Source organism: Doryrhamphus excisus, linkage group LG18, assembly GCF_037039965.1.
Source record: "Doryrhamphus excisus strain RoL-2023G ecotype Guam linkage group LG18, RoL_Dexc_Guam_v1.1, whole genome shotgun sequence".
Lineage (NCBI taxonomy): Eukaryota > Metazoa > Chordata > Actinopteri > Syngnathiformes > Syngnathidae > Doryrhamphus > Doryrhamphus excisus.
The window spans coordinates 6,203,864-6,228,589 of NC_136374.1; the positions used below are offsets into that span (position 1 = coordinate 6,203,864).

Below are 24,726 nucleotides of genomic sequence, written 5' to 3' on the forward strand. Positions count from 1 at the left end.
CAAACCTTTCTTTCTGACACATTTTGGAACAATGGAAAAGAAATTCTTTTCTTGCAACAATAAAAACCTCTCAAATGTGAGCAGCTAATTATTCTTGTGGAGAAGCACGATGGTGTGTGCGTTTGCGTGCATACTTGACTTCTTGCACAAATTTGAATTTAGAGTTTCATTGCTTCATTATTGAAGACGTGCAAAGCAATGACCTGAGGCTGGGGGGTCCATATTTTTACCACAGTGAGCCTCATGCTGAAAAATCCAACATTTTTATTTTCTTAAAAGGCTAAAACTCATCCAACACAGACATGCTAATCAGTGACAAAGACAATTATTATTATTATTATTATTATTATAACACGTGTAATTTCACTATTTTGTCCCAACCCAAGTGCCACTTTTTCACAACCTTGGATAGTCTCAATTCAACCAAAATGCCATTCCAATGTAAACATGCTAAACGTGTTATACTTCACTATAATCCCTCCTTTATTGCAATAAATTTACTTCAGACTCCACTGTGGCAAGTGAATTTCCACAAAGTGGGAGTCCTTATGTATAAATGGGATATTTTCATTTTAATACATGTTTTTAATATTATTGGAGCCCTCTGGACATTCAATAACACCCCTATACTCACTGTTACACTCCTACTACATGATACAGTGGCCATAATAAAATAAAAATAGACATATAAGACATAGTACACCTGTTTCTGACCTATTAAATATGTTTTGTCTAATGTTATTAGAGCCCTCTAGACATGAAATAACACCCCTATAGTCACCCTTACACTCCTATTACCCAATATAGTAAACGTAATGAAAGATAATCAGACATACAAGACATAGTAAATCTGATTACAACCTTCTAAATATGGTCATTGACAATATTAGAGCCATCTGGACATTTAATAACACCCCTATAGTCACTGTTACACTCCTACTACCTGATACAGTGGCCTAACAAAATAAAAATAGACATATAAGACATAGTACACCTGTTTCTGACCTTTTAAATATGTTTTGTCTAATGTTATTAGAGTCCTCTAGACATGAAATAACACCCCTATAGTCACCCTTACACTCCTCTTATCCAATATAGTAGACATAATGAGAGAAAATCAGACATACAAGACATAGTAAATCTGTTGACGACCTTCTAAATGTGGTCATTGACAATATTAGAGCCCTCTGGACATTAAATAACACCCCTATAGTCACTGTTACACTCCTACTACCTGATACAGTGGCCTAACAAAATAAAAATAGACATATAAGACATAGTACACCTGTTTCTGACCGTTTTGTCTAATGTTATTAGAGCCCTCCAGACATGAAATAACACCCCTATAGTCACCCTTACACTCCCATCACCCAATATAGTAGAAAATCAGACATGCAAGACATAGTAAACCTGTTTACGACCTTCTAAATATGGTCATTGACAATATTAGAGCCCTCCAGACATGAAATAACACCCCTATAGTCACCCTTACACATTTTTTACTATTATTATATTTTTATTATTTATTATTATTTTTATAATAGTAAAAAATAGTAAAATAGTAAAAACATTTTTACTATTATTATATTTTTATTATTTATTATTATTTTTATTTATTTTTATTATTATATTATTACAATTATTATTATTACTATTCCTATTATTGATGGTTCGTATGATTGTGACGTGATACTGGTGCTATTGTAAGCCCCCACTGAGGGACGAGACACCAAATGAACTTCCCACCACTGGTAGAACCAGAGTGTTCTCCTGAGGGCGTGGCAGGGAGCTAATGCACTTTTTTGCGAGATGGCCGCAGGTCGGATTTTTGATGTGCGGAGTTGAAGGCCATCAGGCGTGTAAAAGGTTTAAATAAAACGTGTTTTCTATCAGGCACGTTAGAGGCAGCCTTTCATTATTTATTGATGGTCTTCTTTTGGATGGAAGCGGACCCTCCGGTGCCGGTCCTTCAAGCCCTGAGGGCCGCCCCGGCTGCAGGAACATCACATTCCCATTAAGACTTCACTCGTGTCCAACATTCCTGGCTTGTACGCTTCTTTATTAGCAACATGTTCGGTCTTGCCTGGAAGACAAACTCCAGGAGAAATGCGTGTAAACGTCGCTCTGCAAGATTAATCAGACAATCCTGCGTGCTCACATCACAATTATTATATATTTTTTTTTTACCCGGGAATAATTTATAGGCTCTGAAAGGCTTGGGAGACATTTTTGATTGGGGAGGGAAAACAGTACTTAAATGTGTGGAATGAAATATGGATGTCGCTCCATGATACGGCCAACGTTCCTATGTCTAGACGACATTCTGTACAGGAAAACGACATAAAGACGTTCCTCCTCTTATGGCATCCATGATATGATGCTCCTCATAGCTTTTCCGTTGCACCGTTGGGATGCTCCCCATCACGCATTCTCTGCTTCTCTCCTCCCACTGCCCTCCAGCTGACACAATAACCTGTAAGCCTTGTTAGCATCTGATTAGCATAAACGCTTGACCCCGGCCAGGCTTTCTGTTAATCTTTTATACTCTTTGGATTTATTCTTCATACTACACAAAAGGGACTTCAGTATCTTGCACAAGGATATAGTCGACAAGCTCAAGGGAGTACGGAAGATCGGACCTTCGGATTGGGAGGTGACCACCGCCCCATTTGAGCCGCGCTGCACTAGGGTTGTATCCATCATCAAGTGGACTATAGAATATACATGATACAGTAATCCCTCCTTCATGGTAGTTAATGGCTTCCAGACCCGACCGTGATAAGACTTCCACAAAGTAGGATTCCTGATTTATAAATGGATTTTTTTGGTGGAAAACCTGTTTAAAACCTTCTAAATGAGAGTCCTGGAGACTTAAAGTAACACCTCAAAGTCAGGAAAAAGCCAAAAGAAACAAACAAAGTCATGTTACCTTAAATACTACCCAAAATGGTTGACGTATTTAAACAAAATAATACATATAAGACATACCCAACATTACTGACACCTAGTGATCATATAGAGTACTACATACCACCACAGTGTCTTTGAATGCATCTTCTGAATGTCTTATTTGTGAATATTTGTATTTTACATTCATTCATTCATTTTCTTTTATGCTCACGAGGGTCGCGGGGGTGCTGGAGCCTCTCCCAGCTGACTTTGGGCGAGAGGCGGGGTACACCCTGGACTGGTGGCCAGCCAATCACAGGGCACATATTGACAAACAACCATTCACACTCACATTCATACCTATGGACAATTTGGAGTCGCCAATTAACTTAGCATGTTTTTGGAATGTGGGAGGAAACCGGAGTACCCTAGCTGTGAGGTCTGTGCGCTACCCACTCAACCACCATGCAGCCTGCAATTTTTTTATTTCTATTTTCATGTCTTTTAAAGCTTGACCTTATGATGAAGAGCCTATTTCACTTTCATGCTTGTTTTCTTGCGCCAATGCAATTTGCTGTGGCACCTTGTGTCACCAATAAGGTGCCTAGTGGGGTGCAGTGGCTCAAACTGCCTTCCAAGTGGCACATGGTGGCCCGTAATGGTGGCAAAAATTGAATTTGGCGGCAAGAAAATGTCTAAAATTTCAAATCTTGCTTCAAGCAATTAGTGTGAAGTGTCCACCAAGTGGAACCAAATGTCACAAACAATCCGCCTATTGGAATCCACTGGAATGTAATGGCGTGAGCCGAGTTGCGCCAATGATGCTAGGAGTCCACCGGGCCAGTTCACACGAAAGATGATGTGATTGACGCGTAGTTGGCTCGCTGTGGTGCCGAATAACGGCAACATGGCAATATGCTGAGCGAACGTCACACAATCTTTGGCGTGAACTGGCACCAACTGGCACCGGCCCAGTGGACTCTTAGCATAAGATCCAACAGCGCAACATTTTTCAACTGGTTTTAAAATGGAGCTGTGAAGTGTACACGTACAATTATTATTACCAGGAAATCAGTGTGACTTTGAGCTCCCTGATTGCTTGAGCGTCTTGTTTTTGGCCCCATTCACACATTGAGGCTGAGACACCTTTCCAGCCTCCCACACAGTTCCGCAAAAATTACATTTTTTTTTTTTGCTTAGAATACACACAAGCATGAGTGGCTCCTCGCTGTGGAAAATTCTATATGTCAACGGAACCTGACGGTGATTTTGAAGAGTGGCAAGCATCTGAGAAAAATGCTAATGCAATCAGCAACAAAGCACTTACTCGCCGTCCTCTGTCAAAAGTGACACGCGTGGCACGAAACGTCTGGAAGGCTTCATTGTCTTAACTAACGTACCTAAATTAAAGACGCTTAAAACACGCCGCTAAGTTGAACGATGCTTGTTTTTTTCTGACTGGCAACAGTGAGGAGGTGAAGACGTGCCTGTATGTCTCACACACACACACACACACACACACAAATACATACAAAAGGTGTGCACAGGTGGAAGTGAGGCGTGCACACCGGTGTGATGGAGAGAAGAAGAGAGAGAAAGAGAAGCAGGTGATGGTGCGCATGTTAAACCATACATGGATAAATTAATAAAACATTTGGCGGTGAGACTACTTAAGATGGTTTCTTTCAAATTAAACTCTCAAATTTTTGGGTGTCTTTTACTTTGAAATGTACTGTACCATTACACAATAACAAAAAATGATCATAACATCAAAAGCTCCCTGATGGAGCATGTGATCATTTTTGGATCTCATTAGACGGTGTACCTAATGAAGTGGCCAGTGAGTGAATGTGAGTTACAAACGACACTGGAACCTCTAGCATGCTTGAACGTGGCATAACACCAACCAGTTAGAAAGTGACCAATAGGCAACGCTTAGTCAGTATAAAAAGCATAAGAATATTAAAGCAGGGATGTCCAAAGAAAACAAAATAACAGTAAAAATGGAAGTAATTTCATAAGAATGAAGTCCAAATATTCAGAGTAAAAAGTTGTAACCTAACATGAAAAAGTCGTAATTTTACAAGAATTTACAAAAAGTTGAAAATGTTAAAGACAAAATACTTTTTTAACAGACATCCTCATCAAAAAATAGTCAAAATATTCCGAGTAAAAAGTTGTAACCTAACATGAAAAAGTTGTAATTTTACAAGAATTTACAAAAAGTTGAAAATGTTAAAGACAAAACACTTTTTAACAGATATAACCTAATGAGGATAAGTGGCATAGAAAAATCGAAAAATAGTCAAAATATTCAGAGTAAAAAGTTGTAACCTAACATGAAAAAGTCGTAATTTTACAAGAATTTAGAAAAAGTTGAAAATGTTAAAGACAAAATACCTTTTTTAACAGATATCCTCATCGAAAAATAGTCAAAATATTCTGAGTAAAAAGTTGTAACCTAACATGAAAAAGTCATAATTTTACAAGAATTTACAAAAAATTGAAAATGTTAAAGACAAAATACTTTTTTTTAACAGATATAACCTAATGAGGCTAAGTGGCATAGAAAAATCGAAACATTTTCAAAATATTCAGAGTAAAAAGTTGTTATCTAACATGAAAAAGTCGTAATTTTACAAAAATGTATAAAAAGTTGAAAATGTTAAAGACAAAATACTTTAACGGATATAACCTAATGAGGATAAGTGGCATAGAAAAATCGAACAATAGTCAAAATGTTCTGAGTAAAAAGTTGTAACCTAACATGAAAAAGTCGTAATTTTACCAGAATTTACAAAAAGTTGAAAATGTTAAAGACAAAATATTTTTTAACAGATATAACCTAATGAGAATAAGTGGCATAGAAAATTGATGGCTATATGATGGCAAAATGATCTGACACATTTGCAGGTTAAATAAAAGGCAAATAAAGTAAAACAACAAAAAAGTGTTTTTATTGTTGTACATATAATGCCATTTTTTTCATATAATGCCATTTTGCTTTGTTTCTTTATAATGCCATTGTTTTTTTTTTTTTTTTTTTCAGTTGCTGCCATGAATTGGACTGGTGACAACTTCAGAGCTACTGGATCTGCATTGAAACCAAAATCAATAGGCCGACCTCGCACCGGCAGAACTGATTTAATTTTTAAAACACAATGAAACAGAATGGCATTATATATACTTTTCAAAAATAAAAACAATTTTTTTTTCTTTACTTTCTTTTCTTCTTTTACTTAATCTACAAATGTGTCAGATCATTTTGCCTGACCCTGTATAATGAGAAACAAAAGTAAAAACCTAAAAGGAGAATGAAGTCAAAATATTATGGAAATAATAAAAGGGTAAATAATTACACAAATACAATTCGCAAGAAGTAATTGGAATGGTTGGAAAATGTAAAATAAAACAGCAGAAATTCATAAAATAAAGTCAAAATATTGGAAGAAAAAAAATGGAATTAAGGAGAATAAAATTTAAAAAATTAAAAAATAAATTTGCTTGGAAAGTTAGATTGGGTTATGTTATAATATTATGGGAGTGAAGTGATAAAATTACAAAAATAATATTTAAATTTATTATTTAAGAAGAAAGTTCAAATAATTGGGAAAAAATGGTTGACAGTAATAACAGGCTGGTTTTTTTTTAAATATATATAACGTATTAGCATATGTAATGTGGTGCTTTGCAAAAAACGTTGCATCCTTTCATTTTTCACTATGTGTCCCTCACTGGAAAAAATGTCAAAACCCCTGGATTAAGGAGTGTCATCTTTTACATTGTAACTCACCAAAGATGCTAATATTATTCCAAATATTAGTATTTCAGCTACTAAATCATTCTTTAACATACCTGGCCAATGTTGACACATTTTACAGGTGTGGAAAAACGACTACATCAAACATGAGAGGTTCCAGTGTCAGAGATGTTCCCCCAATACACAAATACAACTTTTGACTCTTATGACCAACCTGCGCTTGAAGGTGAGAACCACGCCCAGGAGGATGATGATGAACATGAGGATGCCGGTGATCACACCGGCTAGCTTGACCGTGCCATCAACGGGCTTCTCGGGCTCGATGGCGTCCGAGTCCTGTGTGGACGCGCCTATATATCACAATACACACGTGCGCACGCACACACACACACACACACAAACACACACGCAGTCATGGGAAAGTAATAGTGTATAATAAGCCAAGTGATGCAAACACATTACACACGTAGCAAACACACACACCCAGGCAACAATCCCAAGGTGAAGATGTTGGAAAGTCAGCATGCAGGAGGCAACATCACAAACGATGAACACAGTGCAGGCTTGCTGTGGAAGAGTGTGTTGAAGCGTTGTGTGTGTTTGCTTTGGAAGAATGGCATGATCACTTCTTTCAAACACTAACTATAGCAAGGAGGATGCTATCAGGAGGTAGAGGACCAAGCAGAATGTTTCTGTCAAACCTCCATTTTGTTGGTTTTATATTATCATTCTCATGCATTTTATATTCTAAGCTTCAATGGTAATGGTAATGGTAATGGTAATGGTTTTATTTCATTTGAACATGCATCAGATGACAATTGAGTGCATTCCATAATCAGTTCACAGTTCCACATGTCCAAAAGGAGTAGGAAGAAGCAAAGCTTATTAGATCCTACCCCTCCATCTGGTACTTTTACAATCAGTAACTGTTACATTTGTTCACTTCCTGCTTTCCTAATATAGTTTAAGTTTTTATTTTATTTTATTTTATTTTATTTTATTTTATCTTAATAAAAATAAAAATAAAAATAAAAATAAAAATAAAAATAAAAATAAAAATAAAAATAAAAATAAAATTAAAAATAAAAATAAAAATAAAAATAAAAAGTTCTACAATTTACATTTAAATTTAAATAAAATAAAATAAAATAAAATAAAATAAAATAAAATAAAATAAAATAAAATAAAATAAAATAAAATAAAATAAAATAAAATAAAATAGTTCTACAATTTTAATTTTAATTTTAATTTTTGTCACATACCGAAGTACAAGGTGATATGAGCATCCAATGCCATAATGGGTACCATAGTAAGTGTCAATATAGTGATATATATAGCACATCATGACTGGTTCAAGACTCTTCATCCTTGTATTTAGCAAACATCAACTGCTTGTATTGTTTCTTGAATTGGCTCATCGTTGTGCATTGTTTGATTTCCTTACTCAATCCATTCCATAGTTTGATTCCACATACTGAAATGCTATGGCTAGCATAACGTAGTCCTAGCATAGAAGTGTTTCAAATGTACTTCTTCCCTGAGATCATATTTCTCCTCTCTTGTAGAGAAGTATTGGATGACATTTTTGGCTAATTGGTTGTTTTTAGCCTTATGCATTACTACAGGATACTGCATTATTAGTGGAAATGTGCAATTTTGATCCTGTTCCTTATTATTATTTTTACTTTCTACACAATGCACCGTGGAGTTGCATTCAAATTTTGTTGTTATGATACAATGACAATAAAGGCCATTCTAATTCTGATTCTCTATTTCTCTGTCTAGAGTTCCATTCAAGTTCCTTGCTCCCAAATCCCTTGACATCATCAAGCAGCTCCACTCTTGTCATTGCGGGCTGCTCCTTCATCTTTCTCACCATTATCCTCCTTACCCCATAAAGTGAAACCTTGGCTGGAGCTCCAGAGTGAGGGTTTTATTTTTTGTTTTTACTTTTATTTTGGATTTCTTCCATTGATCAATGATTGCGCCAATAGTGCTCTCTTTCTCACCAAGCTCCAGTCTACAATCTTTTCGATGGTCTTGTAGTCCGGTCCAGTCTTGTGTAGTTCTACAATCATCTTGATGGTCTTGTAGTCCATTCTATGTATTGTGCAGATCAATGATCTTCTTGATTGTCATGTAGTTTGTTAGTCTTGTGTAGGTCTTCTATTTTTTCAACGGTCTTGTAGTCAATTCCAGTCTTGTGTAGGTCTCGAATCTTCTTGATGCCTCAGATAGGTCTACAATCTTTTTGATGGTCCTGTAGTCAATTCCAGTCTTGTGCAGGTATACAAACTTCTTGGTGGTCTTGTAGTCCATTCCAGGTCTAAAATCTAAAGTCTCTGAGGGCAGCTCTTTGGTCTTGCCCATGGTGGATAGTTTTGCATGTAAGAAAGTGTTTGTGTGACTTTTATATGAACTGAATTACATGTATTTGTTTTTTTTATCATGTTTATGGAAGATATTTTTCTTAGATTCTGTCTCTCTTTGTTAAGAGTAAAACTACCATAAAAAATATGTACTGTTACAGGGGATCAAATACTTATTATCTCTGCTTTATTTGGAAGATGACGAAAAGTTCAGTTTGACATTTGTACGGTTGTAAAGAGAAGGTATCCTCACTTTAAGACCATCCTTGCCAAAGCGGCGAAAGATTCTTTCAAAATGTCAAGTGCTCAAAAACACCAAGCTTCATCCAGAGAGCATCCTCCAATGTTCACACAAGCAAAAACTCTACACTTTGTCAGGTGCACCGATGCACACGGTCAAGGTCACGGTTCATTCAAGGTCACGTGCAACATGCAGTGAATTGTAAACACAGGGGGGGGCCTCAGGGGTGCGAGTCAAAGATGAGCTGTGGTTATCCAAGCTTAAAAGATCGGGAGGGCATGTGTGCGTGTGTGTGTGCGTGTGTGTGTGTGCAGTAAAGAGAAAATATTTTCAGGGAAAGGTCAGAGGTCTCCTAAGTGAAAACGATGGGGGTCAAAATAATATAAAAGGACAAAGAAAGACAATAATACCAAATACAATATTTCAAATATTGGAATCAAGAAGAAAATGTTTACAATTAAGTCCTTAGGATAAATAAACAACAAGTGGACTTGAAGAATTTTGATGCTTTGTTCTTCACTTCCTGTTCTGCTCCCTTCCGATATCATAAAGACCACCCCCGTCATGCACGTTGTTCTTACAAGGGAGACAGAGGTGAGTTCAAGCACCTCCGTCTGGTCCCTGACCTCCTAATCAGCCTCAGAGGTTCATCACGGTTCCATCATTCCCCGCTAAGCGTCACCTGGCACATTAGCACACGACCCCCATTTGTCCACACTTAACCGGCCCGCCGTGGACCGGCTTGACCAGTTCGACATGTCACAGTGGAGGAGGCCATCTGCTGAAGGGTTCAGCTCCATTTAACAGCACTCTGGGCCATTCCAAAGACCCCCCTGCCTCCTCCACCCATCCCACCCTCGGCCTGACTGAGCTAGAGCTATTGTGGCTTGAGGGAGGGGGGGTGATTAGCAGCCAGCACGGCTAAAGAAGACTGATGGACAATACCTTTGTCTTAAATTGTAAAGCACATTTATTTATTGGTAACAAACTACACACCACTACACACTGCTACTATTTATTTTTTTAAAAATAACTGTAATGTCTGTTGTGATTACGGAAGATGTAGTCACCCATGCAATTGCTTTGCAAAAAAACGCATTTATTAAAAACAAAAAAAAAATTTAAACTTTGCTTTGGTTCGAATTTTCTACAAGAAAAGCTCTGATAAAACATTCCACTGTTCTCAAATATCTTACTTTTTATTTTTCTACACAAAATAAGATGGAAAATACATGAACAAATCAAGAATAAAGAAAATCAATCAATCAGTAATAAATAAATATAATAATAATAAAACGGCAAATAATAAAAACTTAAGAAACCACATATAGTTGGTGGGTAGACAAATTATTTTTTTCAGAATAAAATGAACAAAGCATTATTAGAGCCCTGTAGACATGACAAAACACGACTATAGTCACATTTATACTCTTTTTATTTACAACATATTGCGCAACTGCAGCGTCTTGAGACACATGCTAACTTGCAAACTAGATAGCTAGCGACCTAAACGGTAGCCTTCAAGTTATTTCCTTTAAACTTAAATAGCCAAAAACTTACCACTTCCACACGGATAGGGAGGATAACTATTAACAGTTATTTAACCTTTAACATGAACATTAATCAAACGTAATAATTTTTTCTGGGTACATGATACCATACAGCATCCATATCAAACTTGCCGGGCCGCACTAACATTAAACTTTCATATTAAGCCTCAAACTAGTGTCCTGCGGGCCAACCATTCGCACTCACATTCATACCTATGGACAATTTGGAGTCGCTAATTAACCTAGCATGTTTGGAAACCGGTGTACCCGGAGAAAACCCACGTATGCACGGGGAGAACATGCAAACTCCACACAGAGATGGCCGAGGGTGGAATTGAACCCTGGTCTCCTAGCTGTGAGGTCTGCGTGCTAACCACTAGACCACTGTGCCACCCGGTTTAGTGTTTTTTTGAGGGGTCCCCACATGAATGTTCCTTCTCCTGAAGCTGACAATATTTCATTTATCTCATGTATCAAAAAAGTCAGCAGCGGCTTGTTTACGTATGACCCGTATACCAGTATATAAAAATGATCGCCTAACCCTAATAAGTGCATGCTTGCATACTTACACTTTTGAGTGCATAAGTACACACTTGTGTATTTAACTTTACGTTGCAAAAAATGCTCTGTCGGGTGGTTGCAATTCACCATTAAAAAGGAGCTAAAAAGAAGCAAATCAATAATTTCATTGAACTGAGCTAGCTTAGCAACACCAAGTGTCCAGATAGCAGTAAAAACCACGAGGGTTCTTGCCCTAACGTAAAAAAAAACAACAAATGAAAATGAGATGTTGCCACGGCCAAAAACAGACTTTATAAACATGGAGCATTTAATTTATTGCATTTGCAACAGTAACCATGACAACAGCATTCTTATGCGATGTGTACGTGTGGTATAATAATGCGTTTGTCTACATTTTTTATTTGTTCCTGTTGTTTATCCCGCTCAGATTCCACGATGAAATGTTCACAGGGGAATTATGGGTAAGACCGCAGATATTAAAAAGTTAATCTCATCCAAACACAGAAGATTGATTCTCACAGAGGCCCCGAATGAGATATTAGGTGCGTCTTTATTTTTATCTTGTGTGTGTGTGTGTGTGTTCTTGCATAGGCTGGCTGTTCCCAGCCAGGCAGAGAAGTGCATGTAAATATAAATTATCTTATATGATTACATATTCATTCAAACATATGTTGACTTTTAGCGTTGGTACTTACACATGCATGCATGTATGCATAATGTGCGGAAAATGAATGCAACTCCTGACTGCAAGTCTGTCTGCAGCGTGCACCTTATGCAAGTTTCATGATGGGGGGGGGGGGGGGGGGTGCATCCTCTGCGGATTAGCGTTAGCATGACTGAGTATGTTTAACTGGATTACTGATCTGAACTATGCTGCATGTGACAGTGTGTGTATGTGTGCGTACTTTAAAGATGTATTATTTGTGTGTGCATTAACACACGATGAATGTTTGCCGTGTGTTGTTGTGTTGAGTATCTTATCCCTCTGTCAGCTTTAAACTACACTAAACTAAAAATCACATCAGGTATGAAAAGTGTGTGTTTTCTGTTGAGCAGCACCAGTTAACCCCTTATTACAGCAATGATTAAGGCATCCGGAAACTGAAACCACAGGGAAACTGAGGTTTCATGGAATTACCAAATAGTGGGAGTGGTTAAAATTGAGATTAATCACACAAGCCCACATGATTACCAGGATTAATTGCATTTCTTTGTGATTAATTGTGGAATCCGGCTGCACAGTTGCCGAGTGGTTAGTGTGCAGACCTCACAGCTAGGAGACCAGGGTTCAATTCCACCCTCGGCCATCTCTGTGTGGACTTTGCATGCGTGGGTTTTCTCCGGGTACTCCGGTTTCCTCCCACATTCCAAAAACATGCTAGGTTAATTGGCGACTCCAAATTGTCCATAGGTATGAATGTGAGTGTGAATGGTTGTTTGTCTAAATGTGCCCTGTGATTGGCTGGCCACCAGTCCAGAGTGTACCCCGCCTCTCGCCCAAAGACAGCTGGGCATATTTGAGATTAAAAATGAGATTAATCACACAAACCCATGTGATTACTGTGTTTGATTAATCATGGATTGGTGCACATGGCCTGCGTATTGATGGGGAATAACAAAGCAAACAGGTGATTAATTCCGAATAGTCACTTGCCATAATCACAAACTGAGATTAATTAATCAAGAAGAAGATTTGGAATAATTGCACATCAGTTATTTTGTCAGAAAGCCTTTTCATTATGAGTATCGGAAATGATGACGAAATTAATGTGATGCCCCAGTCAAAAATACATGACAGGCATATTTGAGATTAAAAATGAGATTAATCACACAAACCCATGTGATTACTGTGTTTGATTAATCATGGATTGGTGCACATGGCCTGCGTATTGATGGGGAATAACAAAGCAAACAGGTGATTAATTCCGAATAGTCACTTGCCATAATCACAAACTGAGATTAATTAATCGAGAAGAAGTTTTGCAATAATTGATCATCAGTCATTTTGTCAGAAATAATCAAGACACCCCAGTCAAAGATATAGCCAGGCACCTCTTACACCCCCGAAGAACCGCCCCAGTGAGATGTTTGTGCTGTCGTGAGAGAACACAAACATAGTGGGTTGTTCAATTTCTGTGTGTGTGTGTCCTGTCTGTGTGGGTGAGCGTGTGCGTGTGAGCCAGCGCGGGTCAGTGGTGGTTTAGACGGCTCTGATTGGGTCTTTGACTCTTCTTGTATTTCAGTCACGCTCGCTCACGCCCACGTTTGCGTTCAGCTAACTACCAGCACCTTGTTGCATCAGGGGCAGCAGCGACGGCAGCGGCGGCAGCGCACCTCGCCGCTAATGGCAAAGACGATTGAAAGTGACACCTCACGGTAGCAACGCACGCAGCAGCAACGTCTCCTCTCTAATGAAGCATCTGCATTCAAGTCACGGCCGACCGCCACCCTCCTGACTAGGTACGGGTCATTTCCAAGTACAAGTCAGCACGACTAGCTTGATGAACCGCAGCAAGCTCACTATTGATTTTCTCAGTAGCAACAGACTGGAGGAGGTAGCTGGGGTCAAAGGTCTAATTAGAACGGAACCGATCACCTATTTACGTGTCAAAACCACCAAATTAGTTTCTTGCACTTTCAGGAATGCCCCTCTTGAACCTAGTAGTACTGTAGTACTGTAATAGTAATAACAACAGAGGTAATATTTGCATCTCATTCCACTCGTACATTTTCATATCATCGCAAGTTGCGTTTCCCGTGGGACGACGAGCGGCAGGCATCATTGTATTTCGGATTAAAGCAGACGTGCACGGAAAACACGATTCAGATCACATGCATGACTGGATTTACTACAAACGCCTGTCATCATAATATCTTCATTTATTATTAGAATACATTTATTACTACAACAAATGAGACTAGGGGGTATTGGCATCAGATTAATTGCTGTCATGTCAGACAGAAATTGATTTAGGATGACTGGAAATGCACCTGGTATGGAAAAGCCTCAGGCCTTGCTGGATAATTGGAAGAATCATCCAATATAAATGTGCTCTTTCAGTGGATGCACATCTCATATATCACAGTATATTCTCACTTCACATAAACTGTATACGCTCACGTGCCAATATAAGCTTGTCAACTGTGATAAAACACACGGCACAAATCATCTGATAAAAGCCTGTTAAAAAAAAAAAAAAAAGGACGAGGTGAGGAGCAGGTTTATGAGAACGTTTTGTCACGCGAGTAATAAGTACTCTTATACGAGTTATGCTTCTTGGGACACGCCTTCATCCAATCACGGTACCTCAGGGGTGCCTTAACTTTTTCCAACGAGGTCTACATAAAGAATGAAAGTACACATGGCTACTATGTCTTTAACAAACTGTAAAAGTAATGCCTGTGCATGTGATTAAGGAAGATGCAGTCACCCATGCAATTCCAATTGTGTATGGAAGATATGTGTATTTAATGTGTATTTAAGGCTAAGATGAGCTACATACATTAATTCCACGTCGTCACTGGGCACTGCATATTTTTAAAATTTTGCTAGCTAGGAGCTAGCTTACAATGCCACCATCGGGATATACCTATTTCGATTATGAAGCCCTGTAATATACATACTGTGACCATGCATTAACACGTACTATGATGATAACATGTAATAGTTTGCAGTATATTCCCGTATTTTTATTAGTCATTTTGTCAGAAAGCCTTTTCATTACGAGTATCGGAAATGTTGAAGAAATTAATGTGATGCCCCAGTCAAAAATACATGACAGGCATATTTGAAATTAAAAATGAGATTAATCACAGAAACTCATGTGCTACTATGTCTTTAACAAACTGTAATGCCTGTGCATGTGATTAAGGAAGATGCAGTCACCCATGCAATTCCAATTGTGTATGGAAGATATTTTCATGACAATGTGTATTTACGGCTAAGATGAGCTACCTTATAAAATAAACGTGCTTCTCGTAATTCCACGTCATCACTGGGCACTGCATCTTTTTAAAATTTTGCCCATCCTTAACAATCCTTATGTGAGACATGAACTCATATTTCTTTCTGTGCATTATAACACAACAAAACAAGTTAATAGGAGCTAGCTTACAATGCTGCAATTGGGATACACGCATTTCGATTATGAAGCCCTGTAATATACATACTGTGACCATGCATTAACACGTACTATGATGATAACATGTCAAAGTTTGCAGTATATTCCCGTATTTTGATGATTTAAAACACTACTGAAATCAGCATTTGGGATCAAATAGGAGGTGAAAGAAAAAAACAGAAAAGTACACTAAAGTAGTCATATCTGTGCATCGTGGGTGGAAATGCATTGGCAAAGTTAAGCGATGCGTTCAAGGACCAGGGAAGAAGTCGGCGCTTGCATTAAACATGTATAAATTGAAGGATTTCTAACCATATGTTATTTTTCTGAATAAAACTATTTTGTATCCATTTACAAAAAAAAAAATGTAGAAATTATTAAATTTTTAATTTTTGTGTGTTTCACCCCTGAGCCCAGACTTTTGTTGGGTTACCCTGTGTCAGGAAGCGACACATGAAAGCTGCTCAAGTGTGTGTGTGTGTGTGTGTGTACATGCTCAAACACAGCCAGCGACACTGAAAGCAGACAAGCAAACAAATGCGGCAAAATGATAATGACAAGGAAACACGACAACAACTAAACTTACAAAAATAACATCCGTCAACACAAAGATGGGGAAGGGGACAGGTCGTACAGGTAGGGGTGGGTGCATTGGGGACGGGGTGTTAGGTTTGCGACCACCAAAAATGAGTGAGGGTTTGTGTTGTGTTGACTGTGATGACACGGGGGAAGCAAATATTCTGCCTGTAAAGCAATAATCACCTTCGCTTGGGATGACTAGAATGTACGGCGTGGTTATTTGTCCCCTACCTATCACCACTAAGGCCCCGCGCCGCACATCCCCGCCGGCCAGCAAGAGAGACAGGCAGGAGAGAGAAAAAAAAAAAAAACAACCACAAAAAAAGGACAGAAGAAAGAATAGTCTAAGCAAAAAGGCGCAGGAAGGGTTGCATCAAGCTTCAGTGTGTTCTAGAGGACAGAAGCAGATCATTCTAGAACATTCTCATCAACAATCATGGTGGAGCTCTGATACCCTCTGCCAGGTTAGGGCCCACAAGGTGCGTTTGAGGTGGTGTTAAGTTTTGGGTTAATGCAAATGTGGTGACAACTGGGATCTGATCCATGTCAGCCTGAGGGCTGGAGGTTTGGAAAACATTTTTTTTAAATTTACACATGAAATAAAGAAATAAAAGAATGGACAAGGATAAGACAGTGGACAAGAAACACAAACAATAACTTTGTGGCTCGTTGCTTACGTGAAAGCAGCCTGATCACGCACTCCCACGTCTAAGCTAATGAATTAATGATGTCTCAAACATAATATTTCTGTCAGTACATATTATAAAAAAAAATTATCCTTATTTTAGTTCAAAATTTATGTAAAAATATTTAAATTATATAATTTATTTTTGAATTAAAAAATATATATAATTGTTACATACATTTTTATTATATAAAAATTATAATATGAATATTACAATTAATTAATTATATTATAATATTATATTATAATATTTTCATTTGAAATTGCTTTTTTAATTACTTTTAATTTTTATTATATTTATATTCATTCATTCATTTTCTACCGCTTTTTCCTCACGAGGGTCGCAGGGGTGCTGGAGCCTATCCCAGCTGTCTTCGGGCGAGAGGCGGGGTACACCCTGGACTGGCGGCTAGCCAATCACAGGGCACATATAGACAAACAACCATTCACACTCACATTCATACCTATGGACAATTTGGAGTCGCTAATTAACCTAGCATGTTTTTGGAATGTGGGAGGAAACCGGAGTACCCGGAGAAAACCCACACATGCACAGGGAGAACATGCAAACTCCACACAGAGATGGCCGAGGGTGAAATTGAACCCTGGTCTCCTAGCTGTGAGGTCTGCGCGCTAACCACTAGACCGCCGGGCCACCCAGTTCAAAATATTTAAATTATATAATTTATTTTTGAATTAAAAACATATATATCATTGTTACAATAATTTTTATTTGATAAAAAATTATAATATTAATATTATAATTAATTAATTATATTATAATATTATAATATTTTCATTTGAAATTACTTTACTTTGAAATTACTTTTTTAATTACATTTATTTTTTTATTATATCAAATAAAAATACAACGATGCTTTTTGTTTCGTCCCTCCCCAGTGTTTCCCATACATTTATTTATTTGTGGCGGCCCGCCACTGATTCATTCTGACCACAGATCATTTGCATCTACCAATCAAAAATTCTCCATGTTTAAGCACTTAAATACTGTATTTCAAGTTTGTGTGATGTTTTATTCATGTTCTGCTATCATTATAGTCATAAAGACATCTGTGTTTATGTAATAAATAGCATCTGACTGCTAAACAAATTGGCTATTATGGCTGATTGAACACTACAGGTTCATTGCAATTATTTAAGCATATTTTCTAGCATTGTTTACAGAACTATTCAGTTTATATGCATACACGATAGGGACGTTGAGTTCCAAATTTGAGCTCCAAATCCAATTATGAGATTAAGTGTATGAATTTAGGTCCAGAATGAAGTCTATTAAGTTTCCAGTGTGTTTTTCGTCAGATCAGGCTGGCTCTTAAATATAGCTTGTTCCGTACGACAACGGTCCAAACGCCCTCAGATGTGGACTTGCGTGGCTGCAGCGAGTAGCAGGAGTGAGTCACCGGAGCCCACTCGCCAGCCGCCTGCCTCCATGCGTACGTGAAGATGGCCACAAAGTTAAACGTGAGCACACGTGCATGCTGCATGGACACACTGCACACCTCCGTGCACACACACACACACACATACACACACACACAAAGATGACATGAAGAACAAGGAGGTGTGGAAGTACGTGTCACGCTCTGCATCCCGACGTGATCCAAGTCGGGATGATGGAGTAGGATGAAGGTAGGAATCTCGAGTAATGATGCTGAGTCATGGAATCATGCAGGGTCACATGATGTGAGGTTAGGATGGGAGTGAGTTGAATGTGTGTGAGTTGATTGAGCACCTCAGCCTCATCGTGTACGTGTTACTCTAGCATTAGCATAGACGCCGCTATATGAACAACTACATGAGTGGTGCGTGAGTGGAGGGCTGCTCATACCTTTGTTCGCCAGACGCACGCAGTTGATCTTGGTTTCCTGCAATGAAAAGAGACCGGAGAGAACGTTTAGGTCAGACGACAACTGACTGATGCTAACAATCACACCACTGAGTATTGCTTCTGGACAACTTTTATTGACGCCTACGTTATAATGTTTCCATCAAATGCTTCACTCACCTGCTGGAAAATTCCAAAATTTAAGAAAATAATTGGTGTAAAGTTGATCCTTTTTATGGTACTGAACTTAAATAAAACTAAAATCATGCTGTTTGGTAACAGCAGAAAGGACACGCACCAGCAAATACAAATAGACGGTGTGGACATTGAAAGGGTGAACGAAAATACATTTCTGGGGATCACAATAGATGAAAATATGAGCTGGAAACCTCATATTACAAAATATACAACATAAGGTGGCCAGAAATATTTCAGTATTGAACAAAGCAAAATTTGTTCTCAATCAGAAATCACTCCACACTCTTTATTGCTCTCTGGTTCTACCATATCTTACTTATTGTGTGGAAATATGGGCTAATAACTATAAAAGCAATCTTCACTCGCTAAATGTACTGCAAAAAAGGTCAGTAAGGATAATTCATAATGCCGCCTACAGAGAACATACTAACTCCTTATTTCTAAAATCACAAATACTTCAACTTGCTGATATAGTTCATCTTCAAACAGCTAAAATAATGCATAAGGCTAAAAATAACCAATTAGCTAAAAATGTCATCCAATACTTCTCTACAAGAGAGGAGAAATATGATCTCAGGGAAGAAGTACATTTGAAACACTTCTATGCTAGGACTACGTTATGCTAGCCATAGCATTTCAGTATGTGGAATCAAACTATGGAATGGATTGAGTAAGGAAATCAAACAATGCACAACGATGAGCCAATTCAATTCACAAAATGGTAGACCTGCACAAGACTGTAGTGGACTACAAGACAATTAACAAGACAGTGGACCTAAAGACTGGAATAGATAATAAACCATCAACAAAATGGTAAATCTGCACAAGTCTGGAGTGGACTACAAGACCACCATTGACAAGATTGTAGACCAATATAAGACTGGCACAGACTACAAGATGACTGAAAAGATTGTAGACCTGCACGGGACTGGAATGGACTACAAGACCATCAACAAGTCTGGAGTGGACTACAACACAATTAACAAGACAGTGAACCAAAAGACTGGAATAGATACTAAACCATCAACAAAATGGTAGACCTGCACAAGACTGGAGTTGACTACATGACAATTGACAAGACAGTGGACCTTAAGACTGGAATAGATACTAAACAATCAACAAAATGGTAGACCTGCACAAGACTGGAGTGGACTACAAGACAATTGACAAGACAGTGAACCTTAAGACTGGAATAGATGCTAAACCATCAACAAAATGGTAGACCTGCACAAGACTGGAGTGGACTACAAGACAATTGACAAGACAGTGGACCTTAAGACTGGAATAGATGCTAAACCATCAACAAAATGGTCAATCTGCACAACACTGAAGTGGACTACAAGACCACCATTGCAAATATAGACTACAAGACCATTGATAAGATTGTAGACCTACTCAAGACTGGAATGGACTACACTTCTTAACGATGTCGAGGGAGTTGGGAGGACAGTTAGCAAGACAAGTATTAGTAAGAAAGTTTGCTGTAATACTGTAGACTGTTCATATGTATTTTTGTAAACCTACAAAATCAGCAATATTTATTCCCCTACTGCATATAATTACTTATGTTCATTCTTTTCTGCAACAGGTTAAACCCTGGTAACTCCATTTCTCCCCGCTGAGTTGAAAGTCAACGGAATTCCTTCAGAGTTAACGACTTAAGCTGGCGACACATTTGCATTTAGCGGAGGTGTTGAAAAGACGACTTCACGCCGTTCGGGCGGAATTCATTTACCAGACAATCGCTTTCCAGTGCGCGGGTTGTCGGGGACGCAACAGCTGCTCGCCTCTGACGCCAAAAAGAAAACATTTTAAGATGTGAGATGGCGAGCGCCAGCATCCAGGAGCAGCACCCGGGGGTGATGGATGGTGATGTCCGCTGTGCACCTGCTTCCGTTGCCTGCATTACTGCTGCATTTACATCCAAACATTTACTGTATATAGTAAATGTATTTCATTAAATTTATTAATTTTATTAAATTTATTAAATTTATTAAATTTAAATTAATTTATCAATAAATTAATTTATCAATAAATTAATGTATTAATAAAGTATTTTAAAATTAATTTATTGATGAATTAATTTATTAATATTTTTACAATTAATTAATTTAATTTTAATTATTTTTAAAATTAATGTATTTAATTTAAATTAATTTATTAATAAATTAAATGTTAAAATTAATGTATTTAATTTAAATTAATTTGAATATTTTTTTTATTTTTATATTAATTTATTTAATTACATTTATTTTATTATATTTTATTTAACTTATCTAAATACACGTCATTAGGTACACTGTCTAATAACATGGAATATTTCAGAACCCACTGACTTCCTGCAGATGTACGTGTACAACCACTGTTGGACTTCAGAGGTTCGACTGCATAGACTGATTTTTTTGGGGGAGTCCGTATCAAGCCAACAGCCACAGTTGTGTCCGTGGAGAGAGAGTCCACTCAGAGGACCAGTTCTCTCCACCAATCCACCGCGCTGCCTCGCCTTCGTGGATGCTAATGGGCCAAACCTCAGGAGGATGCTATAGCAGCAAAGTTAATAAATGGAGGACTAATTTATTGCCTCCATCCAGAGAGGCTGCATGTTGTTTATGGTGAAGATGTGTGTGTGTGTGTGTGTGTGTGTGTGTGTGTGTGTGTGTGTGTGTGTGTGTGAAACCAGATAAGAATTCTAAGTGAGTGTGGATGATGCAGCTGCAATGCAACCTCCTCTCCTGTACCTATTTCTGTCCAATCATCAGGTAGAAGTGCTGTGCATGAATTTGTTCATGAGTACTTCATGACAACAACTAGAAGACCCGAGTTCAATTCCACCCTCGGCCATCTCTGTGTAGAGCTTTGCATGTTCTCTCCGTGCATGCGTGGGTTTTCTCTGGGTATTCCGGTTTCCTCCCACATTCCAAAAACATGCTAGGTTAATTGGTGACTCCAAATTGTCCATAGGTATGAATGTGAGTGTGAATAGCTGGGATAGGCTCCAGCACCATCATGAGAATAAGTGGAAGAAAATGAATGAATGAAACAATGATATTATGGATCTCATCATGACTGAATGTACCTGAATGTACCTGAATGTACCTGAATCTTCATGCTTCAAGACATTTTGGACATTTTAATGCTTCCAAATTGTTCTGTCCCCACTGCACTATAAAGACATGCTTGGAAGAGTTTGCTGTGGAAGAACTAAAGCATCTCCAACATCTGTGACCTCACAAATGGACACACTCCAACATCTTGTAGAAAGTCTTTCCCAGGAGAGGAAAAGCCCTTCCAGCTGCAGAGGAGGGACAACTCCGACATGTTCAGAGTGGGTGCACGTTTAGCACCATCACCTGTCAACTGCTGTGTGTGTGTGTGTGTGTGTTTTTGTGTGAGTGTGACTTTGATTGACAGAGCATCTTGGACAGTTTACATTTTTTCTTACTTGTCAAAAACATTTTTCCACCTAGTGAGATGCCTGTTGTTGTTTCTCTATGATGTGCCATCGTCTCCTCAACCTCCTCCTGTCTTTGCAACAATGGCGGCTGTGTGAATGTTTGCGTGTTTGTTTGAGCGCATTACGTGAGCTGATGAGCAGTTCCGACCCATGAGAGCCCATCGTCATTCATGCTTCAAGGAAAAGCTGGAGCCTATCCCAGCTGTCTTTGGGCGAGAGGCGGGGTACACCCTGGACTGGTGGCCAGCCAATCACAGGGCACATATAGACAAACAACCATTCACACTCACATTCATACCTATGGACAATTTGGAGTCGCTAATTAACCTAGCATGTTTTTGGAATGTGGGAGGAAACCGGAGTACCCGGAGAAACCCCACGCATGCACGGGGAGAACATGCAAACTCCACACAGAGATGGCAGAGGGTGAAATTGAGCCCTGGTCTCCTAGCTGTGAGGTCTTTGTGCTAACCACTAGACCGCCATGCCGCCCAGTTCAAAATATTTAAATTATATAATTTATTTTTGAATTAAAAAAATATATATATCATTGTTACATGATTTTTTATTAGATAAAAAATTATAATATTAATATTATAATTAATTAATTATATTATAATATTATATTATAATATTTTCATTTGAAATTACTTTACTTTGAAATTACTTTTTTAATTACTTTTATTTTTTTATTATATCAAATAAAAATACAACGTTGCTTTTTGTTTTGTTGGTCTCCTAGCTGTGACGTCTGTGCGCTAACCACCACTCGACTTATTATATGAATTAAACCAAGCTGAGCAAGCTTATTAACAATAAAAATATCTATAAGTAACCCCATCGATTGGACTGACTGATGCCCTGAAACGAGGAGCAGAGATGATGCTGCTACAAACATCTGGCACACATCACTCTCCACGTGATCCCCCCCGGCCCCAAACCAGGCCGCCATGCGAGACCCCAGCTCGTCTCCAAGGCAGCACACGGTGAGGAATCTGCTTTTCGGTACATGGCAGCATCACCAGACCAGATGCCGCCCCACTCCCCTGCTTGCCAAAAAGTTTTGCTTGCGGTAAAACATGACAAGAATAAAAGCACCAAAGCTTCAAAGCTTCATAAACATAAACACAAATATTGAACATATTCACAATAAATGTCGTACCCTTGTGCCCCTAATGAAGTGACTCACCCCACTGGCTCTGCTCACGGCCTGGAAGTAGATACTGTAGCTCTTGGCAGGGGACAGCGGGGGGTTCCAGAAGCCGCCGTAGCTCTTGTTGTCCCCCACCGTGAAGGGCTGCACCATGGTGAGACTGGACGGCGGCAGCTCGGCCGCCATGTAGTAAGGCGAGTTCAACACGGAGGCGTTGCGGACGCTGAAGGGGGCAGCAAAGCACTCGGGGGCTTCGGAGGCGGCGCGACGGGCCTTGGACTTGCGCTCTTCTCTCACGACCAGCTGGTAGGAGCTGATGACACAACAATATGACTCCTATTTAAAATGACACAACCACATTGAAGGGGTATTACCTCCTCCAAGGCATGTCAGTGCTTATACTTCAAGCACATTGATGCTAATGTATGTTTGCGTGGCGGGGGCCAATCATTGCCCACTTTCATTAACCCTCCTCTTGTGTTAGGGTCGGCACCGACCCGTTTTACATTTTAATGCATAAAAAGAATCACATAACATTTGTTTATTGCATCAAGGCTTTTTGACTTTGTCAGGAAACTATTTCAACAAAATAAAAACAAAAAAATCATTTTTACTACATTTTAAAATGGTCTGGTTGAAATTATGACCACTGTATTGTTAGGGTCGGTTTCAACCCGGTTATAATAATATAACGATGAAGCAATATTTTGAGCCAAAAAAATAGAATTTCACATGAAAAATGACAAAAACTGAAAAATCTGCAGTAATTTTGCAACAATAAAGTCAAAAGAGTGAAGAGAAAAAGTTGTAATTTCATGAGAATAAGTAATATTAATATTATGAGGAAAAAAGTTGAAATATTACAGATAGATGTTTTTTTTAAATCATAATTTGATGAAAAACAAACAACAAATAAATCAAATGAGGTTTGATGGAAAGTTTATGTTACAAAAATAAAGTCCAAATATCATGAAAATAAAGTCAATTTTATGAGAAGAATATTAACAAGAATGAAGTTGAAATAGTTGGAAAAAAAAACCCAAGCAGGGGGGATTTTATGAAAATAACGTCAAAACAACGAGAAAGATGTTTTTATTCTCGGCACGGTGGTCTAGTGGTTAGCACGCAGACCTCACAGCTCGGAGACCAGGTTCAATTCCACCCTCGGCCATCTCTGTGTGGAGTTTGCATGTTCTCCCCGTGCATGCGTGGGTTTTCTCCGGGTACTCCGGTTTCCTCCCACATTCCAAAAACATGCTAGGTTAATTGGCCACTCCAAATTGTCCATAGGTATGAATGTGAGTGTGAATGGTTGTTTGTCTATATGTGCCCTGTGATTCTATTTTATCATCTGGTACT

The 24,726-nt window shown here is 38.4% G+C and overlaps 1 protein-coding gene across 13 annotated transcripts in view; it reads right to left on the reverse strand.

Moving 5' to 3' along the window:
* Positions 1–24,726, reverse strand: part of ptprt (protein tyrosine phosphatase receptor type T) — a 230,143-nt gene that overhangs the window by 78,195 nt on the left and 127,222 nt on the right. For 6 of the 13 annotated variants that reach the window (XM_058054357.2, XM_058054353.2, XM_058054352.2 and 3 more), the window contains exons 14-17: positions 23,404–23,680; positions 18,566–18,602; positions 16,215–16,271; positions 6,864–6,999 (exon numbers count right to left, since the gene is read on the reverse strand). In XM_058054357.2, the coding sequence (XP_057910340.2) occupies positions 6,864–6,999; positions 16,215–16,271; positions 18,566–18,602; positions 23,404–23,680 (507 nt within the window). The remainder of the gene's footprint in view (positions 1–6,863; positions 7,000–16,214; positions 16,272–18,565; positions 18,603–23,403; positions 23,681–24,726) is intronic. The other 7 variants (XM_058054365.2, XM_058054362.2, XM_058054361.2 and 4 more) reach the window with 2 other exon arrangements.